At 46.8% G+C, this 24,912-nt stretch overlaps 1 protein-coding gene across 1 annotated transcript in view; it reads left to right on the top strand.

The window, feature by feature from the left end:
- The first annotated feature begins 5,774 nt into the window (after nt 1–5,774).
- LOC134407604 (disintegrin and metalloproteinase domain-containing protein 2-like) overlaps nt 5,775–24,912 on the top strand; it is a 72,428-nt gene continuing 53,290 nt past the window's right edge. The window contains exons 1-5 of the mRNA XM_063139472.1: nt 5,775–6,261; nt 7,705–7,844; nt 12,863–12,950; nt 16,307–16,374; nt 20,937–20,998. Of these exons, the coding sequence (XP_062995542.1) occupies nt 5,775–6,261; nt 7,705–7,844; nt 12,863–12,950; nt 16,307–16,374; nt 20,937–20,998 (845 nt within the window). The remainder of the gene's footprint in view (nt 6,262–7,704; nt 7,845–12,862; nt 12,951–16,306; nt 16,375–20,936; nt 20,999–24,912) is intronic.

Raw genomic sequence — 24,912 nt, 5'->3', positions numbered from 1 at the left:
TTACTTTATTCAGATTTCCTTCAAAGCCATGAGTTGTTAGGAAACATGAAAGTTTGGAATTTGGAGATGAATTCCTGATCTTCTAGGTCAATGCAACCATTTCCCAGAAACTGATCTCTTTCAGGGTAGCCATTCTAAGGAGATACATAATAGAATCTACATACGCAGGTATGTATGTTTACGCATGTGCCTAGAACCCTTTAGGGTGGATTCCTGCATTGAGCAGGGGGTTGGACTCGATGGCCTTGTAGGACCCTTCCAACTCTGCTATTCTATGATTCTATGAACCCCAAGAGCCACCAATTGGACTCAAATAAAAAACAACACCGGCTTACGGGCCAGACAAACACATGCTCAGCCCAGGAATTCGTTTTCAGTACCAGAACTGAGCCCAGAGTTCCCCCCCAGCCATTCTTCATTTCCGTGGCTTAATTTGGGGCAGAGGAGCATTTTTCATGTGGAAATATTGTTAAATAATTGGGAGTCAGAAACCTTTGCTGATCTGCAAATCACCCACAGATCTATCTTATTTTCACCTCACCACTGGCTTATGCTGTATAAAACTGCATTTTAAGTTGTCTTAATTCTCGTTGCATTCTAGGTCTTATTCTGTATCAGAAGGATCGAGTATGTCAGACAAAACAAGGTAGGCTTCCCATAATATAAACCCCAGTAGTGTGTTTTTGATAACAAGAATACCAAACATATATTCATACAAAAGAAACACCATTTTTCCATAGCTGGCTGCAGAAGCTATTTAATTTTGTGTTATCTTTCAAATCTGATTTTGATTTATCTGTATTTTATTGTTGGTCACTTTGAGCATCAGTTTTGGGTGGAAAGGTGGGATATAAATTAAACAAACCAGTAAATCATGGAGCATGTACGTCACTGCCCACCACCAAGCGAGGAGCACAGAGGCTGCAGGAGGAGCCATGGTCTGGTGGAACAGTTCCTTTTACATACTGGAGGCCCCTGGCATGAATCTATGGTACAATCCCCGCACTAGGAAAGGCTGGAGTGCGCCCCCCCCCACCTGAGCCTATCAGTGTTCCTGCATTCCTGCCCTTTTGGCTCACCCTAGCAACCAGTGTGACCAATCCAGACCACCCCCTCTATTTTGCTGGATGGAAGCATCGTACTGGAAGAACATCGCAGCAGGACTCGCTGCCTTTTCCCCTCCCTTCCCTTCCCTTCCCTTCGCACTCCTGACTGCCTCATGGCAGCAGCACCTCCCCCTCTTGTGCGCCCTGAGAGGCCTGTTCCCCCGTGGTCCAGAGAACTTGAAACAGTGGAGAGAGGAAGGACTTCTGCTCCTGAGCCCATCAAGCACTCTGCCCACCTGAGTGCTACCTGTGGCTATCTGAAGCCCATTTTCACTAGGGTGGAGGAAAGGGTGCCCTATTCACTAACCCCCATCAAACACAGAAAACACACACGCTGCACCGTGATAGTCTTTATTAAGCAGCTCTGGGGATGGAATGGATCTTGCAAAGGTAATGAGACATGTACGGGGTGGTCAAAAAGAGTCACCCCAGGCAGGCTCCTTTGCCTTGGGCAATGGCCCTATAGACAGCAGAGTAGGAGGTGCAGTATCCCTTATGCCACCAAGACCCATATTAGGAGCCTCTTCACCTGTTGCATAACTGTCTGTCATGAAGCACGTAGTGGAAGAACAGCTGGTCAATACTGTTGGTAATGTGGTGGTGGTGGGGGGGCTCCCCCGTGGCCTGCACAGAAGAAGGTGTGGGATGAATCTTGGCTCCTTAACTAGCGGGGAACCTCTAAAATTACAGCAGGCAGGAAGCATTAATAATCTCCCTACAGCCACCCCATAGCTTTTCTAAAGAAAGAGGAATTTTGTTGGCCTTCTGAAGGCCAGGTGGGATCTGCCAGGCAGGCTTCTTGGCTAAGCAGCTCCAAGGCAAGCTTTTTGGCGGCACACCTAAAATGGAGCAGTGACAGGTTTTCAGTAGGGAGATTATTTCAGAACAGCAGCGGTGCCACAGGCAAAGCTTTGCACCGCTCGGTCTTGCTTCTCAAAGAAAAGGGACCCAGAAATCTTAAAGGTAAATGTGGGGTGGGGAGGAGAAGTTCTCGCTGATCTTTTCTCTACCTTTTCCGGTGGCCCCATTATCTGAGGCTGTTTTAGTCATCAGTCCTTATGCTAAGGAACGCGCCACGATTCCCCGGTTCAAAAAAAAAAAAAAAAAAAAAAAGGTCGACAAACTCTTTAATTGCTGGCTCTCATAACCATGTTGCTCTAACATGCCTTGTCTCCTCCTCCTCCTCTTCCCCTCCCGCTCTTTTGCCATGGTATGTGAGTAGCACCAGCACCCACCCAGACATGTGACCAGACTGGGGCTGAGCTCCTGCTGTGCAGGGAAGAAAAGAGACCACAAGATCGCTGCACCCTCGCGTGTTGATGCATGCCTTGTAGTTCTTAATAAACTACTGCTTGCATAAAAAGCCTGGGTGACAAGTGTTCTCTGAATGCTTTTGCAGATTGCTCTTTGCGTTTTGTGTACCGTGGGCAGGGCGGGCGGCAGGGTCAGTGGCAGAGATTGGCACCGTCGGGCACCTACCAAGGCCCACAGCCCAATTGAGGACCAGCTTCTCGTTGTCCTAAGTGACTGTGCCCTAGAACAGTTGGTCTTGGAACTGATCAGAGGGGAGGCAACCCTGGACTTAATCCTAAGTGGTGCTGCCTAGGACCTAATACGAGATGTAAATATTGTTCAACCAATTGGTAACTATCAATTGGTGCTATCAGATTCAGTATATACCAAACAAGAAAGAGATCTTGGGGTTGTGGTGGACAGCTCGATGTAAATGTCAATAAACTAATAATAATAATAATAATAATAATAATAATAATAATAATAATAATAATAATTTCTGACTTGCCTCTCCTTCTGGATCGAGGCAGGGAACAACATTGAATACAAAATATAAAATACATAAAACTTATTAAAAACATAAAACCAATACATTATTAAAACCTCAAAACCTTTTAAGACATTTTAAAATTTGACTGGGTAGGCCTGCCGGAAGAGATCCATCTTTATAGCTTTTTTAAATTCAGAAAGGCTATTAAGCTGGCAGGTCTCTCCCAGCAGGCCATTCCACAGTCTGGCAGTGGCGGAAGAGAAGGTCCTCTGGGTAATGGTTGTCAGCCTAGTTTTGGCTGGCTGAAGTAGATTCTTCCCAGAGGACCTGCGTGTGCGTCTTGCCTTTCTCTTCCTGGGTCAAGATGCCAATTGCACCAGGGATGATTTCAAAGGTTGAGGGCACCCCCCCCCTCCTCCAGTGTGTCTCCACCACTCCGTTTACTCCCCAACTTTCCTTCACAGTATGGGTTAAATCCTTGCTCTCTTAATAATAGCCTTTGCCACCCTTACACTCCCAAAACTAGTTTTTCCTGGAGTCCTCCCTGGATTGGGACCAAGGGAGAGGAAAAGCTTCATCCCACGTACCTGCTTCCCTCGGATTATCCCCGTAGCGCTAAGCTTTCACGGTTGTTGTTGTTTTTGCTACCGGGCGACAGCGATCCTTTGCATACCAGGAAGTGAGTTTAAGGGGGGAAATAAAAAATCATAAAAAATAAAGGGATGGCCCATTTGGTATGCTTAAAGCTCTCCCTAATATCTATTACTGTGCCAATTTTGGTGTCTTTGTCTTTAAAGCTTACGCAGATGTAAGCATTTCTTTAAAATCCTGCTGCTGCGCCCCAGCGGCGGCTCGGAAGATACGCTCAAAAAGTAGGGGCTAAATACGGCGAATCTTTTGGCTTTATGGCACAATTAAGGCAGGATGCATGGGAGTACTTCCCAATCAAAGCAGATTAGAAGGTGGAAAACTTCCGAGTCCTTTGCATGCAATTCGCAGTGATTGCACAGTATAACGCTGCTGTGATAAAGCTCGAAAGCACGTGGGCGGCAGCATCCGTAGCAAGGAGAGACTTCAGTAGCAGGGAGCATCTTGCCCAACCTGGAGCCAGCATTGGCAATGGACATGCCGTATAGCACGAGGTGTAACAGAGCCCAGAAACGTTCTCTGTGGAGTGTCTCGAGACCTCCTAGTGATGATTTGTCAAGCTGGTTGATGGGGACGAGGAGGGCCAAGGGAGTCATGATGCAGGAGCGCCCTGAACAGTCTGTCAACCTGCCTTCTTTTCCCCTTTTACTGAAATGCAGCTGGAGTGGGCTGGATTTGATTGGAGCTGCAGCTTAACTTTCCTCACATACTGGCTCTCTGATCAAAATCACTCTCCCTCCCAGCTGTTCTCCCCCCTGCACCTCCCACCTAAGGTTAAAGATATAAAAGCCACTGGGGGGTGGTTTTGGCTGAGAAAACAGACTGTGGGGAAAGGGTTATGCCTGCCCTAATAAATTCAATTTATAGACATCAAGCTATTCAAAGTTAAGAACATAAGAAGAGCCATGCTGAATCAGACCAAGGGTCCATCTACTCCATCATTCTGTTCACACAGTGGCCCACAGGGAAACCCACAAGCAAGACACCAGTGCAACAGCACCCTCCCGCCCATGTTCCCCAGCAACTGTAGCACCTAGCTATCAGGACTAGTAGCCGTTGTGCATTGTGGTGGGAAACCAGTAGTTTGTTTATTTATTAATTATTTATTTAGAATATTTATATACCACTCCCCATTGAAAAATTTCGGAGCGGTGTACAAGATAAAATGAAAATTAAAACACACACACACACACACACACACACACAGAATAAGACACTTAAAACAAATTTAAAAGAAGCAAATACAGAGACTCAAGGCTGCATATTAGTTCTTCATTGTGGTCTCTATGCATCACACATAGGGGCTCTGCGCCTGCGCGGAGACCTGAACCGGAACCTTCTATAGCTTAGGGAAACGTTTTTGGCGGGAACCCCTCCCCCACGCTACTGCGCATGTCCCTGGGGTTCCCACCCTTACCTCAGTTCTTCGTCGTCCGCCATTGTGCAAAGACCTCAAAACCGTTCCTCTAGGGTTTTTCCTCTAAAATAATCCTCTTCTCTATTACTCTTTCAAACTTTTCATAGATATCTTTTCTCCTCCTCTCTCTGTCTCTCTGTCTCTGTCTCTCTCTCTCTCTCTCTCTCTATATATATATATAAAAATTATTATTATACTTTTCTATTGTATATATATCCCTTCTTCTCCTATTCCTCTGAGCGATCCTTAGATCGCAGGCGCCTCGGGCGCATGGCCGTGAAGGCCCCTTTTCGAAAATGCGTCAAATGCGGCGCTAAACTACCGCCTAAGGACGGACACTCTCTTTGTGTAGTTTGTCTCGGAGAAGGCCACAAAGTTCAGCAGTGCCATCACTGCATAGCATTTACCAAGCAAACCCGCAAAAATAGAGCGGATAGACTTTGTTCTGTGCTTTGGGAAAAAGCCCTGAAGGCTACCGAACCCGCGCCTCAAAAGCACATGGGGAAATCCTCCTCAAGGACAATGAGCAGGGACCACAGCCCTGAAATTCAGTCCTTCGTCATAACTGAGGAGATGGTGGCGGAAAACAGGGCCATGCCCCTGACACCAGGCCGATCCCTTGCGGTGTCCGTAGCCAAAAAGATTGCCAAAAAGGCTAGGATCCCAAAATCGGCAGAACAAACCAAAAAGAAGAAGAAAAAGAGGAAGGAGACCGACAAACACTCCTCCTCTAGGGCTGTGACCATAACAACGGCATCACCCAGGCCCGTTACCATGTCGAGACCGACTACGGTACTGACACAAGCCTCGGTACTAGAAAATGTATCAGTACCGACTCCCATACCGACGGCCAGAAGCTCGATGTCGGAGGGAGAGATCCGTGACTCGACATCAGCCATTTCGGTACCATGTGCTGCTGCACAAGAACGAAGACTTCAGCCTACGGTGCCGGCACCGCCTGTTTATTGACAGAGGCCTGCACCCTCTCAACCAGACTATGATCGAATTTCCCAATACTCGGGATACCACAGACAGGACTTGTATGACTGGGAGTATTACCGACCCCAGGAATACTATCCAGATGAATGTAGACAGGAGGAGCACTACGCTCACCCTCTTCCACCTACCAGGGTCATCCAAGTCTCTTCACCTCGGGCCCCGACACCATCAGAGCACCGTAGTAGAACCGAGACTTCTGTACCGAGGGTTACTGCATCGTCCTCGGTACCGCACCATGAACAAGCGTTGCAGTCGATCCAAGCAGCAACGCAACCTACTGCATCGAACTCACCTGACGATGAGTACAGGTCTGATTCAGATTCGCTGGTCTCGGTCGCAGCTTCGATGCCGTCACCAGACGATATAGTAAACACCCATGATCCTGCTTCCCCTTCAGAGGACATGGGTAGTTTTTCGGATCACGTCCTCAGAATGGCGCAGTCCTTATGCCTGGACGTCGAACAACCTACGGAAGTGGAAGATGATCCAATATACGACGTATTAAAGACAGAGGCTAGCTCTACCGTCGCAATTCCATTTCCTCCAACCTTGAAACGCATGGCACAAATCTCTTGGGAAACACCGTGCGCTGCTCAACCAACTTCCAAAAGACTGGAAGCATTGTGTAACGCAGAATTCCTATTCCAGCACCCTAAGCCAAATTCCATAATTGTTGAATCTGCTCAGGGAAAGTCTCAGAAGATACATTCAGCCCCTGTTGACAGGGAAGGTAGAAAGTTAGACTACCTTGGCAGAAGAGTCTACGCCTCCTCCTCATTAGGAATACGCACCTCAGCTTATGAAGCTACCATGGCGCGATATCAAATTTTCCTCATGGAAAAGATAGGTTCCCTTTGCGACCATCTTCCCGAGGATAAACGAGAACTTGCTAGGATTTTTCAATCCGAAGCTACAGCCATAGCTAGACTGCAACTTAACTCTGCCAGGCATCAAACCGATTCACATTCCAAGTCCATGATGGGATCAATAGCACTTCGTCGCCATGCTTGGCTGAGATTGGCTAATCTTGCCAATGAGACAAAGTCGAGGATAGAAAATCTACCATTCGACGGTGAAGGGTTGTTTAATACCAAGACTGACGAGTCACTGGACTCTATATATAAGGCCCGCACAACAGCTCGAAAGATGGGGTTCTCTCAACCATTGCCTCAATTTAAACAGAGGCGTTGGACAAGACAACCCTATCCACAATTACAGCAGAGACCCCGATACGATAAGCAGCCTGCCAAGCAACAGCAGCTACAAAGAAAGAGGCCTTACCAAGGTCATTACCAACAGGACAGACGACAACCTGACTTTTCCAAGAGGCAGCGTCTTTGACTTCCCTGCCCCAGGTTTACTACCATTCACCGACCGCCTAGCACCCCTGTACCATCAATGGGAGTCAATAACATCCGACTCCTGGGTGCTCACCATCATCAAAAAGGGGTATGCCATCGAGTTCGATACCCTTCCTCCTTCTTCGGGAGTGAGAGTAACAGCGCCATCCCCTCCTCTACTGCTCGAGGTACAGGCCCTACTAGTAAAGGGAGCCATCGCACCTGTGCCCGCAGAGGAGATCAACCAGGGGTTCTTTTCGCGCTACTTCACGGTCCCGAAGAAGGATGGGGGTCTTCGACCAATCATGGACTTAAGACAACTAAACATGTACATCACCCCCCCAAAATTCCGTATGATAACAGTTACTTCCATTCTCCAACTGTTACATACGGGAGTTTGGTTTGCGGTAGTGGACCTGAAGGATGCGTATTTCCACATTTCCATGAGGAAATCGCATCAAACTTACCTGTGCTTCATCATCGACACTCGACAGTTCCAGTTCACCGTTCTTCCCTTTGGTCTCACGACCGCACCGAGGGTCTTCACGAAGGTGATGGCTGTTGTATGCGCACATCTATGACAAAAAGAGATTCACATATATCCATATATAGACGACTGGCTTCTGGTTGCGGAAGACAGCAGTACACTCCAGGACAACATAGTCACGACTCTCACACTACTAGAGTCTCTGGGACTTTGGGTCAAAAAGGACAAATCGACACTGACTCCTCAGAGAACAATAGACTTTATAGGGGTGACTCTATCATCCCTGGACGGAAGAGCATACCTCCCTTTAGCGAGAGCAAGGACCATTCGAGACCTGATTCTTGACATCGAAAGCCAAGCAAGACCTTCTGCATGGACAGTCCAAAGACTTCTAGGTCTAATGGCAGCGACCACCGCTGTAATCAGATTCGCAAGACTGTGAATGAAGGTCCTCCAAGGATGGTTTTTGAGGACCTTCGACCTTCGGCGAAACGCCCACAGAACTTACCTCTCGATACCGAGGCAGGTACGAGCATCCTTGAACTGGTGGATCTCGATGGAAAACCTCCTAGAGGGAGTTCCCTTCCAGCAAGAGGCACCCTCGGTGACCATCACGACCGATGCCTCTCTGATCGGATGGGGAGCTCACTGCAACTCCCTCACCGCTCAGGGTCGATGGCCTCCTCAACAGAAAGAGGAGCATATCAATCATCTAGAGCTCCCGGCAGTGGAAAATGCACTAAAAACTTTTGCTCAGATCATCGAAGGCAAAAATGTCCTGATCGCAACAGACAACACCACAGTAGTCTGCTACATAAACAGACAGGGTGGAACGAGATCACACCCCTTGACCCGAGCTGCACTCAGAATCTGGAACTGGTGCATAAAAAGAAAAACTTACCTGACTGCGATCCACGTAGTGGGCAAGGAGAACATCGTCGCGGACTCCCTCAGCAGGTCCTTCCACGTCGACCACAAATGGGAGCTCGATACCGAAGTAAGAGAACATCTCTTTCGGTACTGGGGCTGCCCTGCTGTCGATGTCTTTGCCACCGCAGAAAACGCAATCTGTACCAGATTCTGCAGCAGAGCAGGAAGAGGAAGGAACTCGCTAGGAGACGCTTTCACAAGAACGTGGACAGGGGACTTGCTCTACATCTTCCCCCCCTTCCCACTCCTGACGAAGGTCATAGCCAAGATACAAGCAGACAGAGCGGACTGCATTTTAATCGCACCTTGGTGGCCTCGACAGCCTTGGTTCCCTCACGCCCTTCGACTGTCGAGAGGGGACTACATCAAACTACCATTGGTACCGAAACTCTTGTCTCGACACCAGGGCAAGGTTTGACACACGGACCTGTCGACCCTCAGGATGACGGCGTGGAGGATAACAGTACACCTCTCCATACCGTACAACTGACTGTAGAAAATATCTTAACGGCATCACGAAAGCCTTCAACAAGGAAATCTTATATGGCTAAATGGCGAAGATTCCTTAAATTTACTTCAGAAAGTAATCAAACAGCTGAGACTTGTCCCATTTCAACAATCCTTGAATACCTACTCTCACTGTACCGAGCTGGACTAAAACTCTCTTCAATCAGAGTCCATTTAGCCGCTATTGCAGCTTCTCACAAGGGTGTGGAGGGTTTTTCACCCTTCACTCACCCTACTTCTAAGGCATTTTTAAAAGGACTTAAAAATACTATACCAACAACTAGGAATATCATTCCTTCATGGAGTTTATCAGTTGTTTTGCATGCGCTGATAAGAAAACCGTTTGAGCCCATGGCCACAACAGACCTGAGACTTTTGACCCTCAAGACTGCCTTCTTAGTTGCCATAACTTCAGCAAGGCGCGCAAGTGAGCTCAGAGCTCTAAGGATTGATGCTCCTTACACAATTTTTCATAATGACAAGGTCATTCTGCGTACAGACCCAGCTTTCCTACCTAAGGTGGTAACACCCTTTCATCTATCTCAAGAGATAGTGCTACCAGCCTTTTTCCCAAATCCTACAACGCCTGCAGACGCATCGTTGCATATGTTGGACGTTAGAAGGGCTCTCGCCTTTTATAAAGCGAAGACTGATAATTTCAGGAAAGCTAAACAATTGTTCGTATGTTATGGAGAGCCTTATAAGGGACTCCCAGTGTCATATCAGCGGTTGTCACGCTGGATTGTAGAGAAAATTGAACTTGCCTACTCCATATCCAAGCTAGAGCTACAACTTCCTGTAACAGCTCATTCTGCCAGGGCGATGGCAACATCTGTGGCTTTCAACAGGGGTGTTCCACTTCGGGACGTTTGCAGGGCCGCAACCTGGTCCACCCCTTCCACATTTGTAAAGCATTACAGCTTAGACACTCATTCCAGACAGGACTGTTCATTTGGAAGGATGGTGCTTTCAGAAATTTTAAAGTAATACACCAGCCCACCTCCAAGGTACGTTAGCTTGCTACTCGCCCATATGTGTGATGCATAGAGACCACGATGAAGAAATGCAGGTTGCTTACCTGTAACTGTAGTTCTTCGAGTGGTCATCTATGCATTCACACAACCCACCCACCGTCCCCTCTTGGTGGTGTGAAACTTACAAATGACACAGTCAAATGTACAACTTTACTTTACTTCATTATTCACTCATGTTTATGGGGGCCACAATGTCGGACTCCTGTAAATTGAGGTAAGGGCGGGAACCCCAGGAACATACGCCGTAGCGTGGGGGAGGGGTTCCCACCAAAAACGTTTCCCTAAGCTATAGAAGGTTCCGGTTCAGGTCTCCGCGCAGGCGCAGAGCCCATATGTGTGAATGCATAGATGACCACTCGAAGAACTACAGTTACAGGTAAGCAACCTGCATTTCTTGCACATCGTATCTGGTTTGTCCTTCGCTTCATTTAAAACTGCTTCTGGTCACTAAGAACAAGGCAGATATAGGAGATGTTTGCTCCACCCAGAGAGCTTCAGCTATGGGGCGGTATATGAATGTAACAAATAAATAAATAAAATAAATAAATTAAGCAGGAATGCATGTAACTATCCTGTTTGTTAGTTTTTAGTACATGTGGTGTACTGTAATGATAGAACTTCCCCCAAAGCAGGGAGGGCGGCGGCAACAGTCTTTTGAAGTCTATGCATACATTTGTGCACACACAGGCCAGATCTACACCAACCAGGATATGACACTTTGAAAATGTTTTGAAGACTGCCTGTGGAGTGTGTCCTGGGCCTCAGCCGTTGTCACTACTGTTATAAACCGTTTAAAGCAGTAGTGTAGATCCTGCCACACACACCCCTCTTGGACCTGGCCTGATTCAAATTGGATTGTTTTCACCCAATACTACGTCCTGTACATCCCAGCCTGCTTTCTCAAACGCACAGTTGCAAGGAGGGCGCTGCAGCACGCCGTGGGAGGAAGTATAGGTCAGCTCCCAGTTTCAGCCTGGATCCCACAGTCCTTATCCCTCAAATTGAGCAGACCTCCTCTGCTGTCTCCCATTGGGGGTATAATAAATGCTGTCCCTGGAAACCCTTGGGAGAACAGGACCAGTTTAAGGTCACCAGGGCCGGATCTACACTACTGATTTAAAGCGCTTTATAACAGTTCTAAAGCGCTTTAACTGCTTTAAAGTGCTATAAAACTGTTATAAAGCTCTTTAAAGCAATAGTGTAGATCCGGCCCAGCTTTTATCCTCCTCTCCCACGCCAGCATGGCTCCTGTATCTTTAAACACCTGCAGAAATTCAACAGGTGAAGCTTCTCCCATCGCATCTCCATCTTAGGAAAATGTTCAGTTGTGGAATTTCTACCTGTTGTACAGCAAAAGAAAGCACAGGTGCCCTACCAAAAACACTAACTCTAGTGACTTACCTCCGTCTCATCATCCCAGCTCTGTCCCAGCAATTGCGTCTACCACCCCCCAGCTACAACTGACGCAGAGAGAACTTCCATGGATTGCTAACCTCCCGCCCACCCCCAGTGCCACAGAGCCCATCCCAGTAACAGCTCCAAGGCAAGCAGAAATTCAACAGAAGTTTTTCCAAGCCATGCAAATTATAATGACAAGAAAAAGTTTTCCCCCTACTGCGTTTGGCTATTAAAAGGTTCAGGAGTGCTGTACAAAAGAGAAGATGAGTGACATCGCCATACATGTTTGTAGCAAAGTGACCACTTCTTCCCCCACAGAACTCTTGAACTTTTGGAAGCGTTATAAGTACAAATGCAACCTATTTCTTTGCCCCCTGGTTCTAAATGGGCATGGATTGATGGTGCATGTGCAAAGCTTCACCCATCGAATTTCTGCCTTGAATGTAACTTTAAAAAGGCACATGCTCTACGGGGGCGGGGGCGGAAGAGACATCCTAAATCATATGTTCCAGCCCTTCCTGTTTAACTTAAGACAGCCCCTACTTTCTGATAAATAGTTGTCACAAGAACTTAAGAGCCATGTTGGATCAGACCAAAGGCCTATCTAGCCTAGTATACTGTTTCCTACAGTGGGCAGTCAAGAATCAGATCCCTAAAGGGAAATCCACAAATTGGACATAAGCACAACAGCCCTTTTTTCTGTTTTGCTAGAAAGTGGCGTTTTTGTTTGTTAAACTTCTCGTGTGCGTGTACACACGTACTTGAGTTGTTACGGTCTCAGGGAAGAAAGAGCATCTCAACCGCAGCCCGCTTCTTCCACGTGAGTTTACACCCCCGGGCGGCAGCGTGCCAGCGGGCACCGCTTCCCTTCCACCCACGCAGAAATGTCCCCGACCTGTTGCAGTTGAAGCAGCGAACCCATCGCAAATACAAACCAATCCGCTTCAGGACGAACCGGTGCAGCATCGAAACAGAAAGTGGAGCCGCGCGCGCCTGCAACAGCAATGGATGGATCGGCTCCGTTTACCCCTAGGGATCGGCCTCCCCCTGCCTGTGTTTTGTAACCCCACCCCCCTCCGCACCAAAAAAAAAAAAAAAAAAAGGTCCCTGCCCCGCTCCGCCCCGGGCTGGATCTCTGCAGCTGGCGGCGTGAACGCGCATCTCTGCCGTGGCCGCGCCTCGTTCTCATTCCTGCGCGCCCGTTACTGGTCAGCGGGCGGCGGCGGCGCGGGTGGCGATGGCTGTGCTCCGGTTGGCGCTGGCGCTGGCGCTGCTGACCGCCTGCCTACTTTCTGCGCTGGGTGAGCCAGCTGGGGCCCGCAAAGGGACGCAGGAGCCCGAGAGCTGGAGAAATCCTTCCTGGGCTTGCGCGATCTCTCAGTATAAATCGGTGCCGGGGCTCACGCCTGTTGGAAACCACGCCGTTGTGCCCCCCTGGGTGGTGGTGATTTAATAATAATGACAGTCGGATGGCACTTCGTACAGAATTAGAAGATGGGTCCCTGCCCTGATCGGTTTACAATGAGATCATTCCAAGGGGCTGGTGCTGCAGGGCTGAGCTGTCATCTACAATACTCTTTGGGATCAAGCTGGAGATTTCTTAAAAACGAGATATATGCTCTGGGCCCCTCTTCCTGCTGCCCCCCCCCCATCCCATCCCATGGTGAAAGGGACTGGGGCAGTGGGGCACCGTCAGGGGTGGAAGAGTGGCCTAAGTTTCAGCAGTGAGTTGGAAGTACTGCCGTAAGTCACCATCACTCTGGCAAATCGGCTTAGTGTAGGTGTGTGTGTAAATTTCAGCAGAAATTTGCAAGTCTGCCCTGGGTGGGAACCTGATTTTTTTATATGTTTAAGTACTGGGCACGCACCTGTACTGGGCACTGCATGGCAGCAAGAAGCCAGATCATGGTAGAAAGCTCCAACAGGTACAACCCCACATGCATTCACAGCGGGGGGGAGGGGGAGGGGGCTTTTTCAGTTGAGGGCCACGTTTCCTTGCAGGTTACGTGATGAGGGCTGCATATCAGTGTTGGGCAGTGCCAGAGCCAAAAGAGGATGGATCACCCCCTTTTCTCTTTCTACCACCTCCTTTTCTCTCCATCTTCCTTCCTGCCCGGTAAGCTGCCAAGAGATAGGGTCAGATGGCTTTTGCCAGAGATCTGGACTGATAACATGCAGAAGGCTTTTGAACTGCAGGTTTCCCAGTCCTGAGCTAGACTCCAGGCACCTCCACATAGGCTCCCCTTACGTTCTGATGACACAGAGACGGGTATGCACATAACATTTGTCGGCACGTAAGAACTGTACTGATGATCTTGTGAATATGTTTAGTTCTGGGAGGGGGACAGAGAGGTTTGCTTTGAGCTCATGGTTAAAACCGTGGCTTAAGGTGTCGTCTGAACACAGCCTGGCTTTCTGGCTGAACTGCGGTGGTTTAAGGTGTCTTCTGAACACGGCCTGGCTTTCTGGCTGGACTGCCATGGTTAAAGCCATGGTTTAAGGTGTCTTCTGAATGGGGCCACTGTGTATGTGTGTGCATTAACAATTTGAAAAGACAAAACGGAGCTGGCTGGACCAACTTTTGACTTGGTATAAGGCAGCTTCTTGCATTCTGGGCTTGCCTCTTTACTTTGAGAGCAGGCAAGCACACACATGGCAAATTGTTTGGGAGAAGAGGCGTAGCTCAGCAGTAGAGCACCCACATCCAGGCCCCAGCATCTCAATGTAGAGCTTGGGAACGCTCCTGTCTGAAACTCCAGAGAGCCACTGCTAGCCAGCGTATACCAAAGGTCGGCCATTTGTGGCCCACCAGATGTTTTGGCCTACAACTTCCATCAGCCCTAGCCACAGTAGCCAATAGCAACGGAGGACAGGAAATGTAGGCCAAAATATTGTTACGCTCCTGCACCCCAGTTCTGGGAGGGGTGAACTTGCAGGGGCTTCAGCACTTAACTCAGACTTTAGTTTCCCAGAAGGAGGGTACTGGAGACTTTTACTGTTTCTTTTATTTAAAAAAAGGGTTTATTTACACTGTGCTCTGGATAAAGGCCTACAACAACACAACTCCAAGCAAACCCTGCCTCCTCTCAGCTGCCAAGGGATCTCCTTTTCCCAGACAAAAGGCAATCTCTCCATTTGTCTTAGATTCACCCTCCCCCCACATTAATTTCCTCTTAATTCTTCAGGCCTTGTAGAATAATAGGGTGACCCTATGAAAAGGAGGACAGGGCTCCTGTATCTTTAACAGTTGCATAGAAAAGGGAATTCCAGCAGGTGTCATTTGTATATATGGAGAACCTGGTGAAATTCCGTCTTCATCACAACAGTTAAAAGTGCAGGAGCTATACTAGAGTGACCAGATTTAAAAGAGGGCAGGGCACCTGCAGCTTTAACTGTGGTGATGAAGAGGAAATTTCAGCAGGTTCTCCATATATACAAATGACACCTGCTGAAATTCCCTTTTCTATGCAACTGTTAAAGATACAGGAGCCCTGTCCTCCTTTTCATATAGTCACCCTAAGAATAAAAACCTTACCTGTTCAAGAATTACAGTGAGTGTGTGTGGTGGGGTGGGGTGGGGGAGGATCCTCAATCTCTTTTAACTCAAGAGACACTGAGTTGTAAGGGATACCTGGAGGTAATTTAGACTGACCCCAAACACATAAAAATATCGTGGGAGCTGCAAGTTGGTGTAGACAACAAGACTGAGCTAGATGGCTCAGTGGACTCACTCTGTATAAGGCAGCTTTGAGGGTTTGTGATTCAGAGGCAGTGAGGAAGTGGAAGCAAAGAATGCCGTTTGCAATTTTGGTAGCAGTTAGGAAAATCCAGAGCTCAAACCTGCCCGGGGATCATGCCCTCTTCCCTGGTCTCTGACTTTGATTGCTTGTGGTTGTTAAGGGGAAAACACTCTGCAGATGCTCAAACACATGTTCTTGCTGTTCCGCTGCTATTATGCACCTTTGACTGTATGCAAGTTCCATTGAACTCAGTGGGACTCACCTCTGGGCCAACGTCCTTAGCATTGGGCTACGCCTTCTGGTAAGCCATGACACCAATTAAGCCCTACATCAGCCAGGGTTAACTTTTGATGGCTGCTCCATTCTCCAGTCACTGGTCAAAAATTATATTTTGCCGCAAGGACGGATATCCACGCATTCCTATCCCAAGTTTGATAATAATGTTAGCACCAGAGAGAGAGTGAGATTGATTAACCGTTATGGAGTACATATAGCTAGGGAATAAGATGTAAAGCTCAAAGAAAGATGTATTTAAACATGGAACATCTCTGCATCTTACAAAATCATTTTCCTGTCCAGCTTTCACAGCTTGATTCAAATTTGGTAGTCTCAAAATTAAATGTTCTGGGGCTGGATTTGACCCTCTCTCCCTGCGCAGCTAGTCCTAAAAAAGCTGCACAACTATGCTAGAAATATGTAATGGTTTTAGACCACCCTAACTGGCCTCCCCAAGGAATCTAGGGAATTGCAATTTGATAAGAATGCTGGAAATGCTCCTTGCACAATTGTAGTGCCCAAGGGTTTCCAGGAAAGACAAAATGAGAGGTATAATCCAGTAGTGCAAATATTACCCTTAAGTTTCTGTAGATCCAATGTATTCATAAATGAATGATTATAGGAGGGTCTCTCCTGTTTAGGATCTCAGCGAACATTTCTACAAGTGGTTATTCCTCAGAGGATCCCTGTGTATGCTTCTGGAAATACGGTATTGTGCTTGATTGTTTACATCAGAATGTATTAACACAGTGGCTGCATTTGGACAACACAGTAGTCAATGGTGGGTTAATAGTCAATTCCATGGTTGATTATCGAGGGGGAACTCCCACACGACACGATTATAATCAACTGTGGTGTGGATTAAGGCCAGCGTCGGGGTGACTATTAATCAGTGGTGTGTTTGATTGACACATTCACCACCCTCCCACCCCAGTCCTCCGCCATTTTCAGTTCTGACAACTGGACTAGAGTAGCAGCTGCCGCACTGGTCACTCTTGTGAGAGGACTCTGTAGTCGCTGAAAATAACCAACTGTGTGCAATGAAATAGTCAGTTGCTGAAATAACTCTGCACAGTGTTGTTTATTTGCATTGAGTATTTTAGCTGAATGACCAACTGGTGTGAAAAAGCCCTGACAGTCGACACAATAACCAGCCATTGACTATTTAACCACCGTTGATTATTTAACCCATCCTTGGTTACTGTGTCATCCGAACCCAGTCAATATCATTTAAAAATACTAGAAGGCACGGAGAACCAAGCAGACTGAAAAAAAAAAAACTACCAACGCAAGGCCAAACTAGATGTGAAGACCTATGACTTTAAAAAGGCAAGTTGCAAACTCTGCCTCCAACCAACCCACGTTGGGCCCGCATTTGAACTGGGACCATGGTGCTGGTGTGTGTGTGTGTGTGTGTGTGTGTGTGTGTGAGAGAGAGAGAGAGAGAGAGAGAGAGAGAGAGAGAGAGAGAGAGAGAATGCTTTGCCCTTTATCAAATTTCCCCTTTGGTTTTGCTATTTGACCTTCAGGGGAAAAACATACAGACACCATAGGCCCCATGCTGAATGAAAACATGTTGTCCCAAGAGCCCATATGCTGCAGCTCAGATGGTGGTGGATCCATTGATGATTCAGGCCTTAGCTAGACCTAAGGTTTATCCTGGGACACACAGGGGATCCCAGGAGCAGGCAGGGACGACCCCGGGACAATCCCGAGATAAACCTTAGGTCTAGCTAAGGCCCCAGTTGTGTATAGGTTCATAAAGGGGTATGAAATGCATCAGATACACTGAGCACAAACCATTTGGGACTTCAAGGTCAGTGCCAACACTTGGCATTGTTTCTGGAGATGGCCAGGCGGGCAGCTACTAAAGAAGAGGCAAAATTAACTCCATTTAACGTACCTGCTCCTTTTCTACAACAGATTTTTATTTATTTATTTTATTTAGAATATTTATATACCGCTCCTCATTGAAAAAATTTCGGAGCGGTGTACAAGGTAAAATGAAAATAAAAACAGAATAAAACAGTTAAAACAAAATTTAAAAAGAAGCAAAACAACAACAACACAGAAATCCAAGGCTGCATGTTAAAGAAAGGCTTCTTGGAATAAAGATGTTTTCAGGAGGCGCGGAAAGGAGTACAAGGTTGGAGCCTGTCTGAACTCCAGAGGCAGGGAATTCCACAGGAGGGGCGCCACCACTCTGAAGGCTCTTCCCCTGGTGGATTCCAATCGGAGGATGGATCTAGGTGGAACCACCAGGAGCAAGCCCTCGGATGACCTCAGTGACAGGCCAGGTTGGTAAGGGAGAAGGCACTCTCTCAGGTATCCTGGTCCCAAGTTGTTTAGGGCTTAAACCTGGCCCGGTAGCGAATAGGCAGCCAGTGCAGTTCCCTCAGCAGAGGAGTTACATGCTGGAAAGGGGCAGCTCCGGACAACAGCCGAGCTGCAGCATTCTGCACTAGCTCCAGATTCCGGAGCAGCTTCAAGGGCAGCCCCACATAGAGCGCATTGCAGTAATCCAATCTTGAGGTTACCAATGCCTGTACCACCGTGGTCAAGCTATCCCTGTCCAGGAGAGGCTGTAGTTGGCGAACCAACCGAAGATGGTAAAAGGCACTCCGAGCCGTGGCAGATACTTGAGCCTCCAATGACAGAAATGGGTCTAAGAGTACCCCCAAACTACGAACCTGTTCTTTCAGAGGCAGAGCAACCCCATCCAGAACAGGCAATGAGCCTGTCTCCCGGACTCGGGAACCACTCACCACAGGGCTTCCGTCTTGCCAGGATTTAGTCTCAGTTTATTGGCCCTCATCCAGCCCATTACCGAGTCTAGGCACTGGTCCAGGACTTGCACAGCCTCACCTGATTCAGTTGTCACAGGGAGATAGAGCTGCGTGTCATCAGCGTATTGATGGCATTTAGCTCCAAATCCCCTAATGACCGCTCCCAACGGCTTCATATAGATGTTAAATAACATTGGGGACAAGATGGTGCCCTGCGGCACTCCATAGCTCAATTGCCAGGAGGCTGAGGACTGGTCACCCAATGCTACTCTCTGAAAACGACCCCGTAGGTAGGACCGGAACCACTGTAAAACAGTGCCTCCGATGCCCATCCCACAGAATCGATCCAGGAGGATACCATGGTCAATGGTATCAAAAGCCGCCGAGAGATCAAGCAGGAGTAACAGGGTTGCATTCTCCCTCTTCCTCTCTCGATAAAGGTCATCCATCAGGGCGACCAAGGCTGATTCAGTCCCGTAACCAGATCGGAACCGAGACTGGAATGGATCTAGATAATTAGTATCCTCCAAGAGTGCCTGCAGTTGCTCCGCCACAACCCTCTCAAGTACCTTCCCTAAAAAAGGAGTGTTAGCAACTGGGCGGTAGTTGCCTAATACCATCGGGTCCAGGGTGGGCTTCTTCAGGAGTGGTCGCACTACTGCCTCCTTAAGGACAGCAGGGACCACCCCTTCCCGGAGAGAAGCATTTATCACCCCTTGGACCCACCCAGTCAGACCCCCTCGGCTTGCTTTTATAAGCCAGGAGGGACAGGGATCGAGAGGGCAAGTGGTCGGCCGCACTGCTGCAAGCACCTTGTCTACATCATCAGGCTGCAATAACTGGAACTGATCCCATAAAATTGGGCAGATGGTGGCATCGGACACCTCAATTGGAGCTGCACTAAAAACAACGTCAAGCTCGCTGCGGAGAGAAGCGATCTTGTCCTCAAAGTGTGATGCAAAAAGGTCACAGCGGGTCCTTGATGGAGCCAGGGCCCCATTTGCTGGGGAGGATGTTAGCAGCTCCCGGACCACCCAGAAGAGCTCCGCTGGACGGCTACTCGAGGACGCAATGGAGGCAGCAAAATAAGCCTTCTTTGCTGCCCGCACTGCCACGCAATAGGCACGATTATGCGCTCTACAGCGTGCTCGGTCATCTTCGCTTCGAGTCTTGCGCCATTTGCGCTCCAGCCGACGTCCAGCCTGTTTCATTGACCGCAACTCCTTAGTATACCAAGGAGCAGAGCAGGCTCTACAGGACCAGAGAGGACACTCAAGTGCGATCAAGTTTGCATTAAGAGTGGCCTACGGCATACAGATAGAAACACCAACACATAACCCATACTACTGGCCTCTGTGAGTGTTTCAATAGCAACGTATCGGTAACATTTCAACGACAGTTCATTTCAGTATATTAATATTCAGTAACAATTCATGGTATAAATCAATGTAACTATTTCAAAAAAGGCAATCATGTTTCTGCTACAACAGACCTATCCCTCTAGGAGGGGTTACGTGCACCCATACATGTGAATGCGCTAGGGTTGTCGGAGAAATCCATCCGGGGTGTGAACCTCACTGAGCTTTAGTTAACTTGATCCCCCTAGATGTAGGCTTCCTTTCCCATGAGCCGGCTCAACTGGAACTGCACCAAGTTGGGCCAGCTTGCAGATTTTAATTTCTTTTATTTATTTATTTATTTATTAAATTTATATACCGCCCCATAGCTGAAGCTCTCTGGGAGGTTTACAAAAGTTAAAAACATTTGTTTTTATTTGTTTTATTTATTTATTTATTTATTGTTTTCTTGCAGAAGTTACAGCTGCAATTTGTACAAATCACAGTCACGGTTTGATTAATTTGTGCAAATTATGGTTGGAATTTGCGCATATTGCTTTTTAGTGCCACCTTGCCCTCAATCCGAAACCTTAAAAAGGCCCTGGATTTCAGGAACAAACCCCAGGCTCAGCTCATAAATGCAAGCCAAGTTGGGAGGAATCCGTCGGCCCCCCAAAGGGCTGGATTTTCCAGTGACGGACATCCCTGGAGTGCGCAGCTATGACCACCTAATATTACATGTGGCTTTTGGGGGCAAACTCATTGCCCACCTCTGTCTTAGGGGGTGGCAATATACTGCAACAACCTCTGCCAACCTGATGCTATCTAAATACGTTGAGCTGTTCCTCTTGTCATCCTCAGACCAGGATTGTGAAAGCTTTAGGGTCTGGGAAGGATGCACGGTGTCATTTTTGTTGCAGAAACCACTAGAAGCACTCTATTAAGTGCCACGTGGAACCACAGTTTTAATTCTGCTTCTAGCTGTGGGAGAAGGACCCCAGTCTACAATCACCGCATATCCAGCAGTAAAACTGTTCTTGAACTGTTGCACCTTTGCAGGTGGGCAGAATCCACCCACTGTTTGTGTGGGTTGAACTTTACTCTATCCATCTATCAATTTTGCATGACAAAATCTTTGGCTGTTGCAGGAAAGGATGTCCTATGATATGAATCTAAAGGAGAAGCTATATACAATTCACCTGAGGCAACAGTGAGTAGAAGAAAGAATTGGGATTTGCTTTCCAGTCTCTGGGTCCGTTTTTTCTGTTTGCATGCATGATTAATAAACTTTAAAAACTGGTTAAAAGGATTTTGAGGAAACCTTATCTGAGGTAGAAGGTTGCATGTGACTCATGGGCCATGCGCGTCCTCACCCCCCACCCCTCGCTCAGTCTCATTTTTTTGTGTATATAATTTTTTATTTTTATAACATACAGAAATAATAAACAGAAATAAAAATAAAAATACAAACAGTCATAATTATCCTCCCCTCCTCCCCTCATAGGAAATCAATGATACTATTATATCTATTACAATATATGCATATATAAATATATAAGCACATACATATAATTCTTCTCTTTTTTTTTTGTAAGTCAGAAAAATCAAAAAGAAAATAAGTTAACCCATCACAAAAGGTGTATCTTTCATTGTGACAACCAAAAGGATTTGAATCCTTTTGGAATTTTATTCTCCCATTCCGACGAGGTTGTGTATACTATGAAACAATACCAGGCTTTATTAAATGTATCTTGGAATCTTGTTCCTCTTACTAATCTCAATTTTTTTGTCAGTTTCTCCGTTAAGGCTACATGCCAAACCTGACTATACCTATTGTTGGAAGTTAAACTCTCTATTCTAGAGATAAGCAGAAATTAGCAGCGGCTCTCAGTGTAGGACAGCAAAGACACAAATGAGGCTCAGGATACTTTGCTTAGTTAAAACAAAGCCTTTTACTGGCAGTTAAATAACTTAGTTACAGCATCAGACATACTCACAGATGATCATAGTTTACACAGCATTACAGATGGAGTGGAATAAAAATGGGAACGGATACACAGGCATTTATATAGAGCAAAAATCTGTACAATCATGGGAATCACTAATTGACTAATTGAAACCATCTTCAGCCAATTATTCAATAACTGTCCAGCTGTAGCCTTGGCATTCAGAAAACACACTCCTTCTGGTTTCTTCATATTTCTTCATGCCTCCAGGCACTTATTAAACAGTGGAACAAAGTAAAACCAGATCCAATCCAGGATCCAACACCAATTTCTTAGCATAGCGCCAACCAAATCTTTCCAATATCTAACTATAACCAATCTGACAGCAACTAAAAGACATCCTATTAATTGTTTAGATTCAACTTTTTTTATTCCCCTCCTGAAATAATCCTAACAATGTTAATTCTAGTAATTTAGTAACTTTTTGCCCTGTTATCTTCTCAATTTCTTTAAAAATCAAGTCCCCAAAAACTTTTATTTTAGCACAATGCCACCACGTACGCTCGGCCCCATTTACTTACGGATACGCAAGTTTGGGAGTCAGGCTGCAATCTTGCAGGTGCTGAGCGAAGCCTGGAGGTGACTAGCTTTAGTGTTGTGCCGTTGTTCAAAGTGCGTTCAATGAAGGCACGTGGGGAGGGGCAGCAGCATTGCAGAGTCAAGTGCTTCGAAGGGCTAAACAAGGCCGTGTCTAGCGCGACAGAGGAGGGAGGATCTTGCAATATGGTTATCGCGAGATCTCCCCCTCTGTCTACACGTGGTGCGTGACGTCCTAGGAGGAAGAGGACGTCGTGCCCGCCATTTTGTGTTTTTTTTCTTAAAGGAGATGGAGCGCATGAGTGCTCAATCACAAAATGGAAGTTTTTTTTTTAAAAAAAAATTCCCCGCTCCCACCACCCCACCCCTGATGGGCACAGAGCTTCTGAAGAGCTCTGTGCCCAGCTCCTCGCGGTTACTCACAAGGAGCCGGGACAACCTGTGATTCCTGGCCACGCATTCTGCAGTCTTGGGATTACCCTGAGACTGCGGAAAAAGCAGGCTAAAAGGGTAGGGTGATATCCCGGGCCAAGGGAGGGATCATCCCTCCCTGCTCCTAGGATCCCCTGTGCGTCATGTGGATGCACAGGGACGATCCCGGGGCGATCCCTGGGATATCAGCAGGTCTAGCCATAGCCCAAGAGTTTCTCACCATGCATACAATGGTACGCATAGAGGAATGCAAATGGGGGCAGTTAAATCAGGGAGGAGGGGTGGGGTGGGATCTCAGCATCACCTACCTCACAGGATTACTATGAGGATGAAAGACTTGGGGCCTGCGTGCTAGCCAGGCCGCGTTGAGCAAAAGTGGGATAAAGATGTAATAAAACAAGCGGCGTCAGGAAAGGCAGGCATTACCCTATTTCTTCGATTCTAAGACGCACTTTTTTCCCCATATAAACATCTCTAAAAATGGGGTGCGTCTTAGAATCGTGGGTGTGTCTTGGGTTGTTTTTTTTTCTGTTGGTGGTACTGAAATTGGCGTCTTACAATCGAAGAAATACGGTACTTCAACGCTGCCCAGCCTAGATATGGCAGCGGTAGCCATGTTTCTTTCTTTAGTCCCTGCCCCGTTCCTGTACGCTTGTATTTTATGGTTTGAATTGCGCACTTGTCCAGAGAGCCTCGTCTATTGGGCAATATAAAAATGTAATAAATAAATATAAAGCTGAACTGTAGCTGAGTTAAATGTAATGTATGATAATTAAGGTTACTGTGTTTACATTGTTTGTTTGTTTATTTATTGCATTTTTATACCGTCCAATAGCCGAAGCTCTCTGGGCGGTTTACAAAAATTAAAACCAAACCATCCAAAATATAAAGCAAACAGTATAAAAGCATAATATAAAATACAATATAAAAACACAACCAGGATAAAATCAAGCAGCAATGCAGAAATTAATACTGGTTTAAAAGGCCTATCCAGTAGAATTTTAGGATTTTTTTTAACAGTGTATACTATGTTTTTCATTAGTATTTTATGCTTGCTGTTGTTCCCCGCCTCGATCCAATCGGAGAGGCGAGTAGGAAATAAATTATTATTATTATTATTATAATAATAATAATAATAATAATAATAATTATTATTATCATCATCATTATTATTAAGATGCAAATTTAAAACAGCAAAGTTAAAATTAAGTTAAAACACTGAGCAAATAAAAAGGTCTTCACCTGGCATCTAAAAGAGTATAGTGTAGGTGCCAGATGAACCTCTTTAGGGAGCTCATTCCACAGTCGGGATGCCACAGCAGAGAAGGCCCTCCTCCTGGTAGCCACCTGCCTCACTTCCTTTGGCAGAAGCTCCCGGAGAAGGACCCCTGAAGATGTTTAGGGCTTTGAATGTTAATACCAGTACTTTGAATCGGGCCCCAGACCTGTTTGTTTTGTGAACTGCTTTGAGCGTAATATTTGTAGGAAATACAGTATAGGGTGACCATATGGAAAGGAGGACAGGGCTCCTGTATCTTTAACAGTTGTATTGAAAGTGGAATATCAGCAGGTGTCCTTTGTATGCATGCAGCACCTGGTGAAAATCCTTCTTCATCACAACAGTTAAAGCTGCAGGAGCCCTGCCCTGTTTTGTAACTGGTCACTCTAGTATAGCTCATGTGTCTTTAACTGTTGTGATGGAGAAGGCATTTCACCAGGTGCTGCATGCAAACAAATGACACTGGCTGAAATTCCCTTCTCTATTCAACTGTTAAAGATACAGGAGCCCTGTCCTCCTTTCCATATGGTTACCCTAACACAGTATATAAATTGACTATGACCAAAGCAGGACGGGATAGCGATGTGTTCTTTAATTCTAAATTGGATGTGTAGATGAGGGGAGCTCTGATACTGGAACTAGGCTGACCTGGGAAGGAAAGGGCTTAACGTGTGTGTGTGTTGCGGGGGGCTGGTGGGTGGATAGGGTTCAGCTCCCTTCACTCACACACCCCTTTTGATATAAAAACTGAACCACCCGCCCCATATTTGACATGAACCAGGCAGACATGTGAAGAACTGTCATGGCTGCCTATCCCTTCCCCTCACATCTGGGCAACCAGCCTCAGCCTCTCTGGTGAAACATGGAGTG

This window comes from Elgaria multicarinata, chromosome 12, assembly GCF_023053635.1.
Source record: "Elgaria multicarinata webbii isolate HBS135686 ecotype San Diego chromosome 12, rElgMul1.1.pri, whole genome shotgun sequence".
Lineage (NCBI taxonomy): Eukaryota > Metazoa > Chordata > Lepidosauria > Squamata > Anguidae > Elgaria > Elgaria multicarinata.
The sequence above is the reverse complement of the archived record's forward strand: the minus strand, read 5'-3'. Positions and strand labels throughout refer to the sequence as shown.